This window comes from Acartia tonsa, chromosome 9, assembly GCF_053477335.1.
Source record: "Acartia tonsa isolate MP-2025a chromosome 9, ASM5347733v1, whole genome shotgun sequence".
NCBI classification, from domain to species: domain Eukaryota; kingdom Metazoa; phylum Arthropoda; class Copepoda; order Calanoida; family Acartiidae; genus Acartia; species Acartia tonsa.
The window spans coordinates 9,649,287-9,665,528 of NC_137268.1; the positions used below are offsets into that span (position 1 = coordinate 9,649,287).

Consider the following 16,242-nt stretch of genomic DNA (forward strand, 5'->3'; position numbering starts at 1 on the left):
AAAATTGTTAAGTCGATTAGACAATTACACTTAAAGAGAATTAGAGTAAATTTACTAACATTGATTTATGACAAGTCGGATATTTATAGAGTAGCTTTGCTGTAAAATTTATACACAAAATATTTTAAGAGTCATATTTATCCCTTTATAAAAAAGCATAAAATAAAGCCCAACAATAGTTTATTGTCGTCAGTTAAAATAAAACCATACATTTTAATGTGTTCATATGCTTAATTTTTAAATATTAATTACATATTTTTCTGCCATCTTGTTTGAACTTCGTAAAAATAACTTCAAAATATAATATTTTGTAACGAATCTACTTTACAATTCACTTTGACTGTGCGTCAGTCAGTAACGCTATGCGGGAAATGTGAGTTTATTGGTTGCTTTTACAGATAGAAAGCTGAAAGTTTTGGTGAATATACATATGACATATGCGTATATAATTTATACATTGTTGTGTCCGTCAGTCTGTCGGTCATGCTTTAAAAGATGTAAACATTATTATTACTATCTGCTTTTTATTTACTTTGTCTGTTTGTTCATTCTATGATTTTTTGTGCTTCGCTACTTATGTAGGTTGTAATCCTTGTAAAGAAAAAATACCAAATAAATCAAAAACATTTAACCCGTAAGATTGCATACTTATTTCAGCTATTTTTCTGTCGTTTGAAAGAAATTGTTTAGATTATTTAATATTTTGAGAGGCTAGGTGATAATACAACTCGCGAAAACTAAGCTCATCAAATAAAACAGTCAGCTCTAATAATTTAAGTTTGAATGAAGGATACTTAATAAAAGGTCACTTACACTTATTATGCCTAATCATCCTATGAAGCACTATATAAAAAACTAGCGGCTGCTTCCCTAGTATCTAGGGATATTAGAAGGGACATGAAAGTGCAAAAAAAAAATTTTTTTTATAAAAATTAAACAGCCTAAAACCACCCTGGGACCTATAAGAAGCTTCACTCTAAAGGAGAACCATATCGGTTCAGCGGTTAGCGAGATCCTTCGCTACAGACAAAAAAGCTTACTACTTTATATAATAGGATAAGATGACTAAGAATAACCAGTACAAAGTTAGGACAAAATTGACTAAATATTAAAATGATTTTATTAAGAATTATACTGGCGGCTACATTACGACTTGCAAAAGAAAAGTTACAATTAATGCGACAGCGGCAGGGGCTGCAGCTGACGAGCTTTGACAAGTAGACTTTAGATAAAGAATGGTATTTATATAATATTCTATCCTTTGCCAAGAAAAAAACTGAATAATATTATTGTAAGACACACTTATGTAAGTGAATATTTAGTTGCTTTGGTATCAGGACAAAAAACTTAAGGTAAGATAAAATTATAGACGTCCAAGGGTGGTGGTAAAGAGATGTTAACCCCCTTCAAAGTTTTTACCCTCCTCAAAACTAAAAAAAACAACATTTGATTACCTCCCTTAAACCTTTAAAACCTCCCATTTTACCTCCCTGTAATTATAAAGCTTAGTATTCCCTGGGTAAAATTATACATAAAAAATCATCATTTTATCATTCCTTTCTTTTAACATTAATTATGTTGTTGCATTAACAAAAATCTTCATTACAAATGACCTAAAACCAAAAGACCTAATCCTAGAAAAGATCTAAATTACAAGTTAAGTTAGGTTAGGTTTGGTTAAGATTATTTTATATACATTTGTGTATATTATTATTCAATAATCATTTGCACAAATTTATATCCAATAATCTAAACCAAACATTACCTAACCTAACTTAATTTTTTATTTTGTGGGATTAGGACTTTTGTAGGATTAGGCTTTTGTAGCAACGCCAATATGTAACCTTTATTAAAACAATTTATTTAAAACAAGCACAAAGAATATCAACAAAAAAACATATAAATGATATTCGATATTGTTTAGACATTAATAAAAATCTCAACTATTTATTTAATTGAATACTCTTCAATTCTTTGAAAATCTATCCTTTATAACTTAAAATTATCTTTTGGGTGATTCATTTTTCTTTAGCGAAAAAACCTTCAAGGTTAAATGGTAGAATACCTTTTTTTTGTGGAGGAAAAATTATAATCCCCCTCCCCCAAAATAAAAAGCTCTTTAAGCTCTGTAAAATCGTCATATAAAACAAACGACCAATTATAGGCCATATACGGACTAAATTACCAATGGCAGGCCAGTATACATTTTAATTTACAAATAAAGAATAAAAAGCTTTCCCAAATAGCAAACAAAAATATTTTAAGTCTATCCTCCAATTAACCTAATAGGACCAAACCAAAAATAATTAGTTTTCAAATAGATTTAAGAGGGTAGGGGTGGAATAATGACAACCCCACTTGAGTTTAGGATTTTTGCCAGTTAACTTGATTTATATAATCCAATATTATTGACAGGGTCTAGACCTTACACTTGCCAAAGTTAAGTAGATTTTCAAGGTTTTACATACATCAGGACAATAAAATAATCTTGCATATATTCCATATGTAAAAAATACTGAATTTGATAGTTTTTAAAAGAGACTTTGCTTCTACTGCGCATGAATAAAATGCAGTTTTAAATATAATAGGTTTAAATAGGAAAAAAATAATTATAACAAAATTTATCAAAGTAAAAAATCTTATAGTAATGTAGAATAAAATGTCCTATTAGTAAAATGTGTTAAGAATTCTTATTTTACAGAAATATTAGACAAAATTAATTATCAGATTTCATTACAAGGTGGTTATATTCTCATCTATACTTTATTATCTTTGACTTGTTTTCGTCTGTTTTGAGTTGAATCTTATTTTCAAAGTTTAAAAAATAGTTCTTGAGATTTATGTAAATATCTATATATTGATTGAGTACTTGTCAATGTAGCTAGGATAAAATGTTCAGAAAATTAGATAAAACAGTGTCAAATGCCTTTCAAAAAGATGCTGTGAGTATTGGTGCAAAAAATATGACATAACAAAAAAAATTAGCCAATGAGAGGCCACTATAAATTTTACCATTGGTCAATAACGGCTTCTCATTGGCTAATTTTTTTTGTTACGTCATATTTTTTGCACCAATACTCACAGCATCTTTCAAAAATCTAAAAAACTTATTTTGCTATAATTTGTTAATCCAGATGAAATATTATCTAATTACTTTTCAGAAATGACAGAATGGGCTTGCAATGGCTGGACTATTTATTTTTTATTGTAATCATAGTTTACTTTACTATTGTCTATCAGATAACCCTATACTATCTTAAAGGCAGCAAAGATGTGTTTTTAAGGTAAGGTTAAATGTAGTACAGAGTCAAATGCTTTCCGTAAATCAATAAAGGCTCAAAATAGATTGGCTACTTGTTATTAAATTGTTATAATATTTTCTTTTTACTATTGTTTATGAGATAACCTTCTGCTATCTAAAAGGCAGAAAAAATGTGTTTTTATCTATAGGTTTACTGTAGTACAGTGTTAAATGCTTTCATAAATCAGAAAATTTACATAAGACTTGCAATGATTCAATTTGTTTTTATTATAATCATAGCTTTTCCTCTGTACTATTGCTTATCAAACAACCATTTAGTATGTGAATTATGTCTTGTTTGTATGGATTTGTAAAGCAAAGGTCACTGTTAAATGCTTTTCAGAAATCAGAAAATGGGCTTGCGATGGTTTGACCCTGTTGTACTGTTGGTAATTCTGCTTGACTTGGTACACATCAGTACTGGACTTAGCTGCTATCAGTGTGCAGGACTTGCTGGAGAGTGCCAGGTTAGTCATCCAACAATATGATTCGCCCATGATTACTTTTGAAGACAGATTATAAAATTCCATGTGAGTTATTTTAAATCCAATGAGCAAGGATTTGCTTTACAACTAATTTATGTTGCTAACATGTAAATATTTATAGGTCATTTTGTTCATCCAGGAGGAGGGAATGATGGAATTGTTATTTTAGCCAGTTTCAAGTTTCACTTTATTAGATTACATGATAATTTGGTTATAAAATCCAATACATAAAAAATCCATTTTCACAACATGTGGATATATTTGTCCTATTCAATATTGTTTCTAATCCAGGTTGAGGCAGATCCTGGGAAGGAAACATTATGCCCAGAAATTGTGGATTTAATAAAGAATCCTCTCAAAATAAGATTTGACGCAGGGTAAGTAAAATAATTTTGACTTTATTAAAACACCAAAATGCTTATATTCTTTCTAAGAAAAGTTGCCAACTAAAGAATCATATCCTAAGTAAGAGTTTGTAATAATCTGCGACTCTTGCGAATCCACTTGTTATTGGTGAGGTGATAGGTTGAAATCTCGAGCTGGTTTCTTCTGCTGCTATGTCAGGTACACAACATAAATAGTTAGAATAGAGGGATTATCTTGGAAAGGTGGCGTTAACTTCCCCCAAAATTGTTATAAACCCTTCCAAGACCTATGAGAAGCTACATGTAAAGGAGAAACATATCTGTTCAGCGATCAGCATCGCAAACAGCCATTCTGTCACTGTTATATAATTATTTAAAATTCTAGTTGGAGTCAGCTACCTGTAGAGAAGAGTAGAAATGACAAGATTGGACTCCTGGTCCAAATATTCAATGAGAGTTTACCAGCAGAACTTTTTCACGAGAAGCTTTAGTAAGTGTTTTATTTTAAACTAGTGGATATGCCCCTAGTGGTCTCTAGTTTGCAGTGGGAGGTTTAGGAGGTCAACTCCCCCAACATTCAATATTATATTTTTTTTTGCGGGAGTGGGAATTTATTAGATTTAAACCTTTCTAGGATCTATGATAAACCACACTGTAACGGATAACCATATTATTTCTTTTTGTAGTAATAAAAAAATGTTGTGGAGATTGGGAAGTATCTCCTTGGAGTCTATCCTATTATATAAATAGTAAGGTTTTTTTCGTCTGAAGCTTAGATTTTTGATAACTACTGTAACGATTGAGTTTTCCGTTTTATAAAAGCTGTACATAGGTCCTAGGATAGTTCCAGTTTATTTTAATTATTAGATGTAAGTCATAGATTGGTTTTAGGCTGTTTTTATGCCCTTATATTAAAGATATTGATCCTAGGGGCCCAACCGCCAGTGGGTGCAAAAACTACTAATTCTTTAACTAATTATAGCAATGAAAGCCTGACTATATTTCCCAACACAACAGACGTGGAGATGCTGAAGAAAGTGAACAATATTGTCTCATTCCTAGTTGAAGACCATCCTCCTAATGTCTGCTTCTATTATCAGAAAACAGGTGGAAACATTTGAAATGATTTAGTGTAGTTTTCTTGAGTTTTACTTTATGTCAGGTTGGGCTAGGTTGGTACTAGGTAGCAAGTTACAGTCCCTGCAGGGTTAGAGCCCCCCCCCCCCCTTACTTTGTGTAGGACATGAAGAAGAAAAAACTTCCCACCTCCTTTTATTTTCAATTAATTAAAAAGGGTGATGGAGTTTTTCGCTCGATAATATAACCCCCCCCCCCGCCCCTCCGAGATTTGTTCTCTCTAGGCAATCCTGAATGAGTTAGTCATTAAGAACTCCCACTCTCATTAAATATTTTTTAATTTAGCAAAAGATGGAAATAAGAAATATCACAGAAGATGTAATTATAACCAAGACCTTGCACTTTCTGATTGGTAGGTTCTAGTTTTCATTCTTAATTCTAAAACATTTTTAATAAGAAAAAATAAAAAAGATATTGCTCCGGTTGTGTTAATTACTCTACTTATTAAACGCTTTTCAATTAACAATACATAGTCTAAAACGACCAAGCTAATATTGCTTGATTCACTTCTACAAGAGATGCGATTGATAATGAAGATTTTTTTCTTTGAAATATATTTCGTTATGAAGCAGCAGTAGTTACTAATTTATAAATGTTATGGTTGAGATAGATTTATAACTGTTAAAAATAGTTTTTTGAGATAAGTTACTCTTTTATACACTTTATTTGTCCTACCGATTTTCTGTATATCTTTTTAATTACCAATTAACATCTGTTCTTCAAGTAACTTTCTTCGCTACTTATGGTTACTGTCAACCTGTTATTATTATTTTAATTGAATTATATATACTATTGGCTCAGCCCCTAGTGGCCTTTTGGGCCCTTGATAATAGAAAGGGGGGGGGGGGGGGTGAGAGAGAAGTCGACCCATCACTTAAAATTGTAACTTAAAAAAAAGTTTCATCAACCTACAGTGCACCGCTTTGCGGGACTTTTCTATTAGTATTTTGTTTCTAGGGGCAATTACTCTGGTGGGGAGATTGGTAGTACCCTCCCCCAAAATAGCTTTAAACCTTCCCAGGACCGTGGCTCACTGTAAAGAAGAATCATGTCGGTTGAGCGGTTAGCGAAATCCTTCTGTACAGACAGACAGGCAGATACACACACAGAGATCCTCTTACTTTTAGATAATGATTTTTCAGGACATGGCTGGAATCAAAACTGAAGTCGCAAGGGAATGGTACAGATTTTTAAATTTCTTAAATTGATAAGAAAATATAAAAAGTATATCTATAATACAAAGTAGCTTGATGTCTGTCTGTCTGTCTGTCTGTCCGTCCGTCCGTCTGAAGCTTAAAATCTCGGTAACCACTGAACCGATCGGATTCTACTCTTCAGGGTATATACCTATTGGTCCTGCGGTGGTTTTAAGCTATTTTATTGGTGGGTGGGACACCCCCAACCCCCCAAAAAACAAAAAAATCCTCCCCCCATTTTTTTTTTTTACGAATTTTGTAAATTCGGTATTTAATCGCTATTTTTTTTTTTTTTTTTTACGAATTTTGCGAATTCGTTATTTTATTGAGAAAATGTTTTCCTGCTGGGTAGGTGCGAAAATTTGCGATCCGTTCTGCTGGGTAAGTAATAAAAGATGTAATTATACATAGAGGCTAGGGGCGAAGCCGCTAGTAATAATAAAAATAATAACTACAAATACAATAAGCTGAAATTTTTAAGCAAAAATTGATCAATCCAATTACTTAAAATAATAAGGTTTTTTGTTTGTTTTTAAGTATAGTTCTTACCACAGAACCAATTGAGTTTTTCCTTTTGGGGAACCTTTACATGATTTTAAGGATGGTTTATTCTATTCAATTAAAGTCTTGGGATGTTTTTAGGCTATTCCAGAGCCCCTTTATACAAAAATGCCCCTAGAATCACAGCTAATAAAGTTCATTAATACTTCCCAGGAGAAAAAGAAAATTGCGGAGAGGGATGTCTGAAAGAATATTGTGCTGAAGATCTTTGCAATGACAAAGGCATTTACAGGTATTAATCAGGGAGGATTTTAAGGGATAAGACAATGGACGATACATTTCTGTACATCCCCAATAATGATCTATAAAAATAACCCCTTCTGCAGATTAAAATCTTGTTTGAAAAGTTTGGATACTACTGGACAAATCAAAATCCAACAAAAGTACCCAATTTCTGAGTGGTTATAAAACTTTGGGTACCAGTATATTATACAGTCAATGTCTCCTACTTTCTTGGGTATTAACATGGCACATATAATGTTTTTTTTTGCATTTTATCATTAAGCCAGCAAAGCTAGCAAACCACAGTCATTAGAGAGCTGTTTGACATGTTTACTAACGGCTGAAAATCAATAAAAAAAAACTGAAAAAAATGAAGTAATAGTTAAGGCGGTTACATTTGAAAATTTTGCGGCAAATAATAGCCTGCGTCGGCGTCTGCACATTTGCGGTCGTCTAACCTCTGCTATATCATTAATTGGGAGCTGATTATGCCGACAGCCGTTACAGCAGTTTGTCTATTGTAAGGCCGCAGTTGATCATTAAAATATGTAAACATTTATAGTCGAGAAAAAGTTGGATATAAAAAGCGTAGTCTCTATACAATACTGTTAAAATAGTTTGTCTGTTGTTCTGGAACGTTTATTTATTCAGGTGTATGGTTTGTAACGGAGCAAACAATGTTTGTAGCGAAGGAGAAATGGGTAAGTTATTTTCATTTTAAATCGAATATTTCTAAAAGGGTAGGGCTCATCCGCCGCGCCTCAGCCGCCTGTAAGCCTCAGGGAAATAAACCTTATACTAATATAAAAATCAGCTGGAAGTATTCTTAACGGGCTCAAATATGAGTCTGACCACGGCTGTCGCGCCTTTATAATAATCATAAAACTTTTAAATAACGGACGTGGGTCTGTTGAGCACAAATAGTCTATTACCCCCAACCCCTTATTTTTAAACATTAGTTTATATAAGAGGGGGGGGGGGGGTATTTAAATACTCCCATGCCTAACTCCGAACCCTGCATGGAAATTACCTGTGGAGCTACACAGCACCCGATAAAAACCTAACCTAACCTGAACAAACCAAAAGGTTCAAAATAAGGTGGGGCCCTTTTTTTGGCGTCTATTCTACAATTTTAAACATGGCCTGTCAGCTTATCCGTCAGTCATCAATGTTATGAAACATTTTGCTAAATTTAATCAGCCTGATTTTGACACTTATTTTTTAGAAGCGATACTACTCTTTACCTCGAGTATGTCAGTACTAACTTAACGTAGGAAAGAACGTTAGCTAATGCGGAAAATTGCTTAGCTGCTATATAAGAATGTTAATGTTTATTTTTTTAATGTGAATTAATCAGGGATAGAATTAATTGCTAAAAAGTAAAAAAAAAATAGGAATAGTAGAGTAGCTTTGTTTTTAAAAATTTAATTTTGAGGCAAAGTTTGTTTTAATTCCGTAAATCAGATCAAGAAATTAATTACAAAGCAAAGATAATCCTATTTTGGCAAAAAGAATTAGTTACATTCATTTTCATGTTGAATTAATTAATTTTAACAGAATTCTTCTTATGAAAACCCTAAAGATTGTACATATAATTTGTAACTTCAACTTCAAAATTTCTACCCTCCCTTCTAAAAAAAACTGTTATAGGGTGAAGGGAGGGGAGGCTACACAAATTTTACCTTACCCTTAAAATATAACGTTTTATAAGGCTAACAGGCTAACTACTTCAGAGCTTAAGTATCAATTTTATCTTGAGTTAAGAGGTTTCTTGATTTAAAAAAAAACATTTTTTATTTAGGAGTGTCAACAGCCTGCCCATCGGATCAAACATACTGTATAAAGGAACTATCAGGTATCTATCTATCTAACTATATATCTATCTATCTATCTATCTATCTATCTATCTATCTATCTATCTATCTATCTATCTATCTATCTATCTATCTGTCTATCTAACTATATATCTATCTATCTATATATCTATCTATCTGTCTGTCTATCTAACTATATATATGTATCTATCTATATGTCTATCTAAATATATATCTGTCTGTCTATCTACCTATATATGTATCTATCTATCTATCTATCTATCTATCTATCTATCTATCTATCTATCTATCTATCTATCTATCTATCTATCTATCTATCTATCTATCTATCTATCTATCTATCTATCTATCTATCTATCTATCTATCTATCTATCTATCTATCTATCTATCTATCTATATATCTATCTATCTATCTATCTATCTAGGAGACACGTCTAACCGCAAGTTATCCGCACGGTACTGCGGGACCAAGTATGATGCGGATATAGTTTGCGGGAGTAATGGAGAAAGGATTGCTATAGCGGCTAAGGGTGAGGTAAGGAATGTTCATAGTTTTAGTAAACATATATATTTTATTCTGGGGGAGTGGTCTTTTTTCTAGGGGCAATTTCGTTTGGGAGGGTGGTGGTACCCTCCCCCTAAATAGATATAAACCTTCCCTGGTCCAATTAGAAGCTACATTGCATTGTAAAGGAAGACAGTTTAGCGCAAATAGCTATGTTTACAATGATTATGTAGATACGGACGTGTCATGTGTGACGTCATAAAAATAACTCCTAACCATCTCTTACTTAGGGGTTTTCTTTCCTACTTCTCCTCTCATCCTTCCTCTTAAGATGTATTTTTATGACGTCACTCATGAAACTTTCTGTATCTCTGATAACATTTTCCATAGTAAAATAAAGGTTGTGCGAACGATTATACCTTAGTTTTAGAGACGCTTTACTAGTGCTACTATACATTTTTATTTAGGTTCGCTGCTGTAGTAACAGAGAGGCAGATAATTGTAACGGAGCTCGGAGTATAAAAAATCACGCAACCTTTACAATTTCAATAATTTTATTTATCTCAACTTTAATAACAAATATATAACATTATTAGGATAAAAAAAGCAAAACTTATTTCTTTTTAAATCAAAATAAAGCCAATTTTCTTAAATATAGCTTTGTGTATGCAAATTTTAGCTGGATAAATATATTCTAAAAGGAAATTATTATTTTTTTGTAGTTTATTTATTTTTTTTTTAGTGCGAAACTACTCTATCTGTTCTTTATTTAGGTTAGCCAGTCCTTCTCCAAGGAAAGAATGGTCTGATAGCTTTTGTTTAACAATTTAATTCCTAATCGTATTGCCCAAAATGTCCTGTTTTTTAAACCTAAAAACTGCTAACAGTAAAAATATGCATCCCCAATGATGATATACAAAATTACCCCTTCTGTAGATTACAATTAATGGTTGAAACGTTTAGATACTCAATTTAATAAACCAACCAATTAAAATGTAATACAAGTCTCCAAAGTTATTAAGCCAACTAATAAGAAATAGTTATTTCTCGTATCGTATAATAAACGGCTTTCCGCGGATATAGAATGTACAATTATAAGATTAAAACTAGTTTTTTTAGCCCCGTGGTGCCGAAGGCACCGGCTAATGATTGTACATTTCTATATTCGTAGAAAACTGGATATAATACGATGCTAGACATAGTTTTTTCGTATGGATGAGAACCGGTTCCTATCCACCAGATTCAAATGAATACGAGAAATGTTATTATAAAACTTTGGGGGGGGGGGGGGGGCGGGGGGGACTAATATGATAAACAGCCAAATATCCCCTCCCTCCCTGGTTCTTATGTTTACATAGATGATGCTAAGAATCTCAACAATAGCCTGAAAGTTAAAGACCGTGGATAATCGCTTACAAGATAACATCCAAGGACACAGAACCTTTAAAAAATATCTTTTCAATCATGTTTTTGTGAAATAATGTGTAACAGAAATTTAATTTTTCGAAGTTTCATACTATTTTTTAGATGGATCATCAGTTTTAGATATTTCTGTCTATTGTATCATTCTAATTATTGGGAAAATTCAAGCTTCAAAACAAAAATCACTTTTGTTTCTAATAAAACAATTTTTTAAAAATGAGGGAATGATTTTATTTGACACTCTAATTCCATTGATTGTTCACTACATAAGGACCACAAAGCTTATTTAAGGAATAACCAGCTAGGAGTATGGCCCGCAGGACTAAGGTCCCCTAAAAAGCTAGAAATTCAATTAGGTGGGGATTTAGTTATAAGTGAAATTTGTCCTTGATGGTGTAATTTACTAATTCAATTAATTCATGTTCCTTATGTTCCTTATATTGAAACATAGTAATTAAATATGTATCAGTAGTTTACCTTTTTTTGTGCTTATATCAAGAAATCTTTTTAAAAACTTGTGTATTATTGTAAAGATTTGTTAATATTTATTTTTAGTATATCTTTATTGCGCTTCTTGTAAAAAACTTTATATTAACGCACATTTTTTTATATATACCTAAAATACTGATAAAATCTTAGAGATATAATCAAAATCTTTCAGTATAAAGATCTGCAACATCAATCAAGTACATAAAAATTCAAATACGCGAGAGAAAAAACAGGGCAAGGTGTAGGAATGGATATATTATTAAGTTGGATATTAAGAGTTAAGACTCTAGGGGGCTAGGTGTCGCTTCGGGTACTAGGTAACTAGACCTCTCTCCACGCACCTTGAAACATACATACAATACTTATGATTGCGGTGTAAAGCGTCCATTCACCCGTCAGACAACCAACTCTCTGAGATGCACGACCTTTGTCTGAGAAGTCCCAACTGTGCATGGTAGCGAGTTGCGCCTGTTTTGGGCCAAGGCATTCCCCCCACTCTAACTATTTACGTCGCGCATCTGACATAGTAGCAGTGGGAACCATTTTTAACGTCTTTAGTTATGACGCGGTGTCGGGCCGAGATTCGAACCCATCACCTTCCCGACGACGAGCGGATGCGCTACGTGTTGAGCCACGGTCGCGGGTAAGTTGGATGTTACACAAGATTTTCATGTTCTCTGAAAAAACATGAAATTTGCAACCCTATCCCCTCCACTTCTGCTGGATGAAAGAACTGACCATTAAATATTAATAAATAAAAAATATTTTTATTACTAAATGATTTTTCAATAAGTAATAATATTATTATTGTATGCAATTTTTCTAAGACATATAGAACCTAATACATCCATTATTTTCATACAGACAATAGTAGAAAAATGTTATGCATATCGTTAGAATATTCATAAACTCTAGTTTTTAGGTTTTTAAGAACTATTCCTGTGCTACGTATAGTTTAGGATCGCTACGTGGTAAAATGTTCCAACTTACTTCAAATTTTTAACATTTCTCACATTTTCCAATGTAGCTTCTATACTACAAATAGCATGAATATGATACATATATTTTCAAAAACTAGAGATTATGACAATTCTAACGGTATGCATAACATTTTTCTACTATTAACACAAGCCGCGCAATTTGATTTTTAAAAATGTACCCATTTTTGCACACTCTTTAAATTAGTCATGATCCAAAAATCTTCCAAAAATAGGTACTTTGTAAAAACCGGTTTTTAAGGCAGAATTTGTTGAAAATCGCCAAATATTTTGTTCTCATACAAAATGTCCCACATCAATGAAGAAATTAAGATATAGATTATTAATTTCTGTCAATGGCAAGTGGGTTAAATTAAGCAATACTTTTAACTCAATAAAAAAAAACACCCTGTACATTAAATGCTTATAGGTAAATAGCAATTGAGAGATCACATTTCCCATATCTATAAATGGTAGCGTTACAATTATTGAGTAGCTTTGCAACTAAAACCTCTAAAACTGAAACACTAAGAATTCTATTCTTCAAAATCTAAATTAATAAAATCAATATTTATTATAAATTGTTTAATATCTATGTCAGATCCTAAAATTTGCGCACAAAGACAAAAAATAAAGTGTTTACGTACGTCAATAACTGATAAAGTTAGTCTTCACAGGTGTTTTATCGATGCTGCCACTCACTTTGCATTGTAGATCCGTCCGCTAGTCCGTCCGTTATGACGTTATAAGGGCAATTGGATTTTATCCTTATAATAAAGTAAAAAGATCTTTAGCTGTGTGTGTGTCCGTCTGTCTGTACCGAAGGATCTCGCTAACTGATGAAATTATATGTTTCTCCCTTTAAATGTAGCTTCTCATAGCTCCTGGGGAAGTTTATAACTATTTTGGGGGAGGGTACCACCTATCTCCCAAGAGAAATTGGCCCTAGAAAATAATTTACTTTTTCTTTTTATATAAAAAAAATTGGGTTGCAGAGGCCTCTAAGTATAATATAATATAATAAACTAAATATCTTTTATGATGAGCATCCAGAATGCAAATAAGGAGGAAGAGAACACTAAATTAATCCACATCCGATTCTTTACAAGTATATTTTACAAAATTTTGAAGAAAATTAATTTCTTGTCCATTGCCATATCCCTCTCTGTCTCTGAGTACCATGTATAAATGTTCTACATGTGCTTTTCTAAAGTGGGGACAACTCCCATTTTTAAGATATTAAATCTTTTGTTACTTTTCATTTAGAGGTTTATTTTTATTATTTCTTAAATTTCCCCTAATATATACGGATATGAATGGTACGAAATAGAAAATTTTAAGAATGATGTGTGCTATAATATTATAGCGACTGTGCCCCTAGCATCTAGGAGCTCTCTATTCGAAAGGATTTGGAATGGCGGGAAAAAGACTAAAACCATACACTAGCGTTTTATAAAGATGAAATTAGCTAAAACCTATAAGAAGCTTTACTGTAAAGGAGGATCATATCGGTTCAGCGGTTAGTGAAATCCGTCGCCACAGACAAAATAACTTACTTCTGTATATGTATATATACACTTTTAATGTGAGTTTCCAATTATTAATATCCGCTGGATTAGAACCGGTTCACAGCAATACTTAAAAATCATGGATAGCATGGTATTACAGACAATTTTTTACGAATATCAAATTAAAAAAGCATAAAATTAATGGCAGTTTTGTTATCCCCGACGGGCCGAAGGTTCGGTTATACGATTACATAAGTTTATTTCAATTTTGCGATATATCCCTAAATAATAAAGTGGTTTACCAATATCTTAAATTGGACCATGAATACCACCCCCCCACCCCATTAAAAAAATGTCAACAAACTTGAGTTCAAACCCCTATTGAGGTTCTAACCTCATCTTACCAAAAAAAGAGGAAGCGGGGGGGAGGAGATAGCTTACAATAACGTATTGAGGGATGTTCCCAGATAAAAATTCATGTGAAATTGGATCTGAAAGGAGGGCGGGACATTACAAAATAAATAGGCGGTTCCCAAAGTTAGTATCTTTGAAGTATTACAATAATATTACACCCAAAACATAAATTTAACTATGCCTTATAGTTCTGTGACAGTAATCTTTTCTAAAAATTGCCCAATAGAAAACTAGGGTACTAAATAGGTATTCAATCACTTACACATAAATAGTGCTTATATATTTTTTTGTTAATACTCAAGCGGCTACACCCCTAGATGATTCCAGGGCCGCTTAAGGGGGTTGGGGGTGGGGGTGCCTCTCTCCTTTTTAATTTTAGTTTTAGAAAGATTAAGTAAAAATGTGTTATTTTTCTAGGGGCGATTTCTTTCGGAAGTGTGGTGGTACCCTCCCCCAAAATAAAAATAAACCTTCCCTGGACCTATGTCAAGCTATATTGTGAGGGAGAACGATATCAGTTCAGCGGTTAGCGAGATCCTTCTGTATAGCCAGACAGACAAACAAACACCTAGACATTTACTTTTATATAGGGATTTATTATCATTTTAAAAACCAACCAGAATCACAAATTAATAACTACAAATTATCCTTTGCTTTTTTTTACTCATATTCAAGTATGAGTGAAATTACCTGCTTTTTGTATTAATACTAGTGGGTGTGCCCCTAATATCCAGGGTCTGAGGAGAAAAATAGTCTAAAACCATACAAATATTGAAATACTCAATCAGATCAATAGTTAATGAAGCCACAGACCAAAAAAACTATTTTATATAATAGGATGTAACACACTGTGGGCTAGAATTGAATCAAGACAAAAGTAAGTGCCGAGCCCTGGGACCTATGTATGGTGAAAATAGACATAAAACCATGATGATTCCAGGTAAAACCAAAATATTTGACAAGAAAAGCAAATATTATTTATCTTAAATTTTGAACAACTTTGCTTTTATAAAGTTCTTCATAAAACCACTCCTGAGTTAATAAATGGCCATTTATATCACTTGCTTTGTAAAGGTCACGAAAATTCAGCCTAAAATAAATCATATATAGAGAGGTTTTAAGAAGGACTTCATAAAAGCAAAGTTGTTCAAAATTTAAAATAAATAATATTTGCTTTTCTTGTCATGATTATGCGGCAACTCCTAGGGAGTGAAAATTGAACTTGAAATTTTCAAATCTAATTTTCTCAAAAAGCTCCGCTGAAATATTTTGTTTTTACCTGGAATCATCATGGTTTTATGTCTATTTTCACCATACATAGGTCCCAGGGCTCGGCACTTACTTTGTCTTGATTTAATTCTAGCCCACAGTGAACACTTTGGTAACGTGATATTAGTGGAATCGACTTATGACACTTTCGTGGAATTGATAGATAACCTACTTAAAGGAAACAATCTAAGGGAGGGATTTTATTATTATGATTGTTTCATAAATCTGGTTTTTCAATTCATTGTGTCAAGAGAAAGTTACTGTTTTCTTCAATTATCAAGAAAAACAGATAGCACTGCTGGGATTAATACAACCATAAGAGCCAAGAATTTTTTAGGGAGAGGGGGGGGGGGGGTTGGTTAGGGTAGCTACAAAATCTTAATAGTGGGGGTAAAATTTTCAATTCAATTTATATTGAAAGGGAGGATGGTAACTAACCCCTAAATATTTTTTATGCGGGTTTTAAAGATAAAACTTTTCTTGTTAATTTTTATGGGGAGTGGGGAAGGGGGCATGACATTTCCAAATTCTCAGTTGGTTCTTACGGCCCACTGA

The 16,242-nt window shown here is 32.6% G+C and overlaps 1 protein-coding gene across 1 annotated transcript; it reads left to right on the forward strand.

Moving 5' to 3' along the window:
• Nucleotides 1–3,648: 3,648 nt before the first annotated feature.
• Nucleotides 3,649–10,313, forward strand: LOC145328181 (uncharacterized). The gene is made up of 11 exons (XM_080171770.1): nucleotides 3,649–3,768; nucleotides 4,078–4,163; nucleotides 4,537–4,641; nucleotides 5,134–5,258; nucleotides 5,574–5,640; nucleotides 6,431–6,468; nucleotides 7,199–7,277; nucleotides 7,919–7,968; nucleotides 9,069–9,122; nucleotides 9,529–9,638; nucleotides 10,076–10,313. The coding sequence occupies exons 1-11, from the start codon at nucleotides 3,655–3,657 to the stop codon at nucleotides 10,193–10,195; spliced, it is 948 nt and encodes a 315-aa protein (XP_080027896.1). The 5' UTR covers nucleotides 3,649–3,654; the 3' UTR covers nucleotides 10,196–10,313.
• The last annotated feature ends 5,929 nt before the right edge of the window (nucleotides 10,314–16,242 follow it).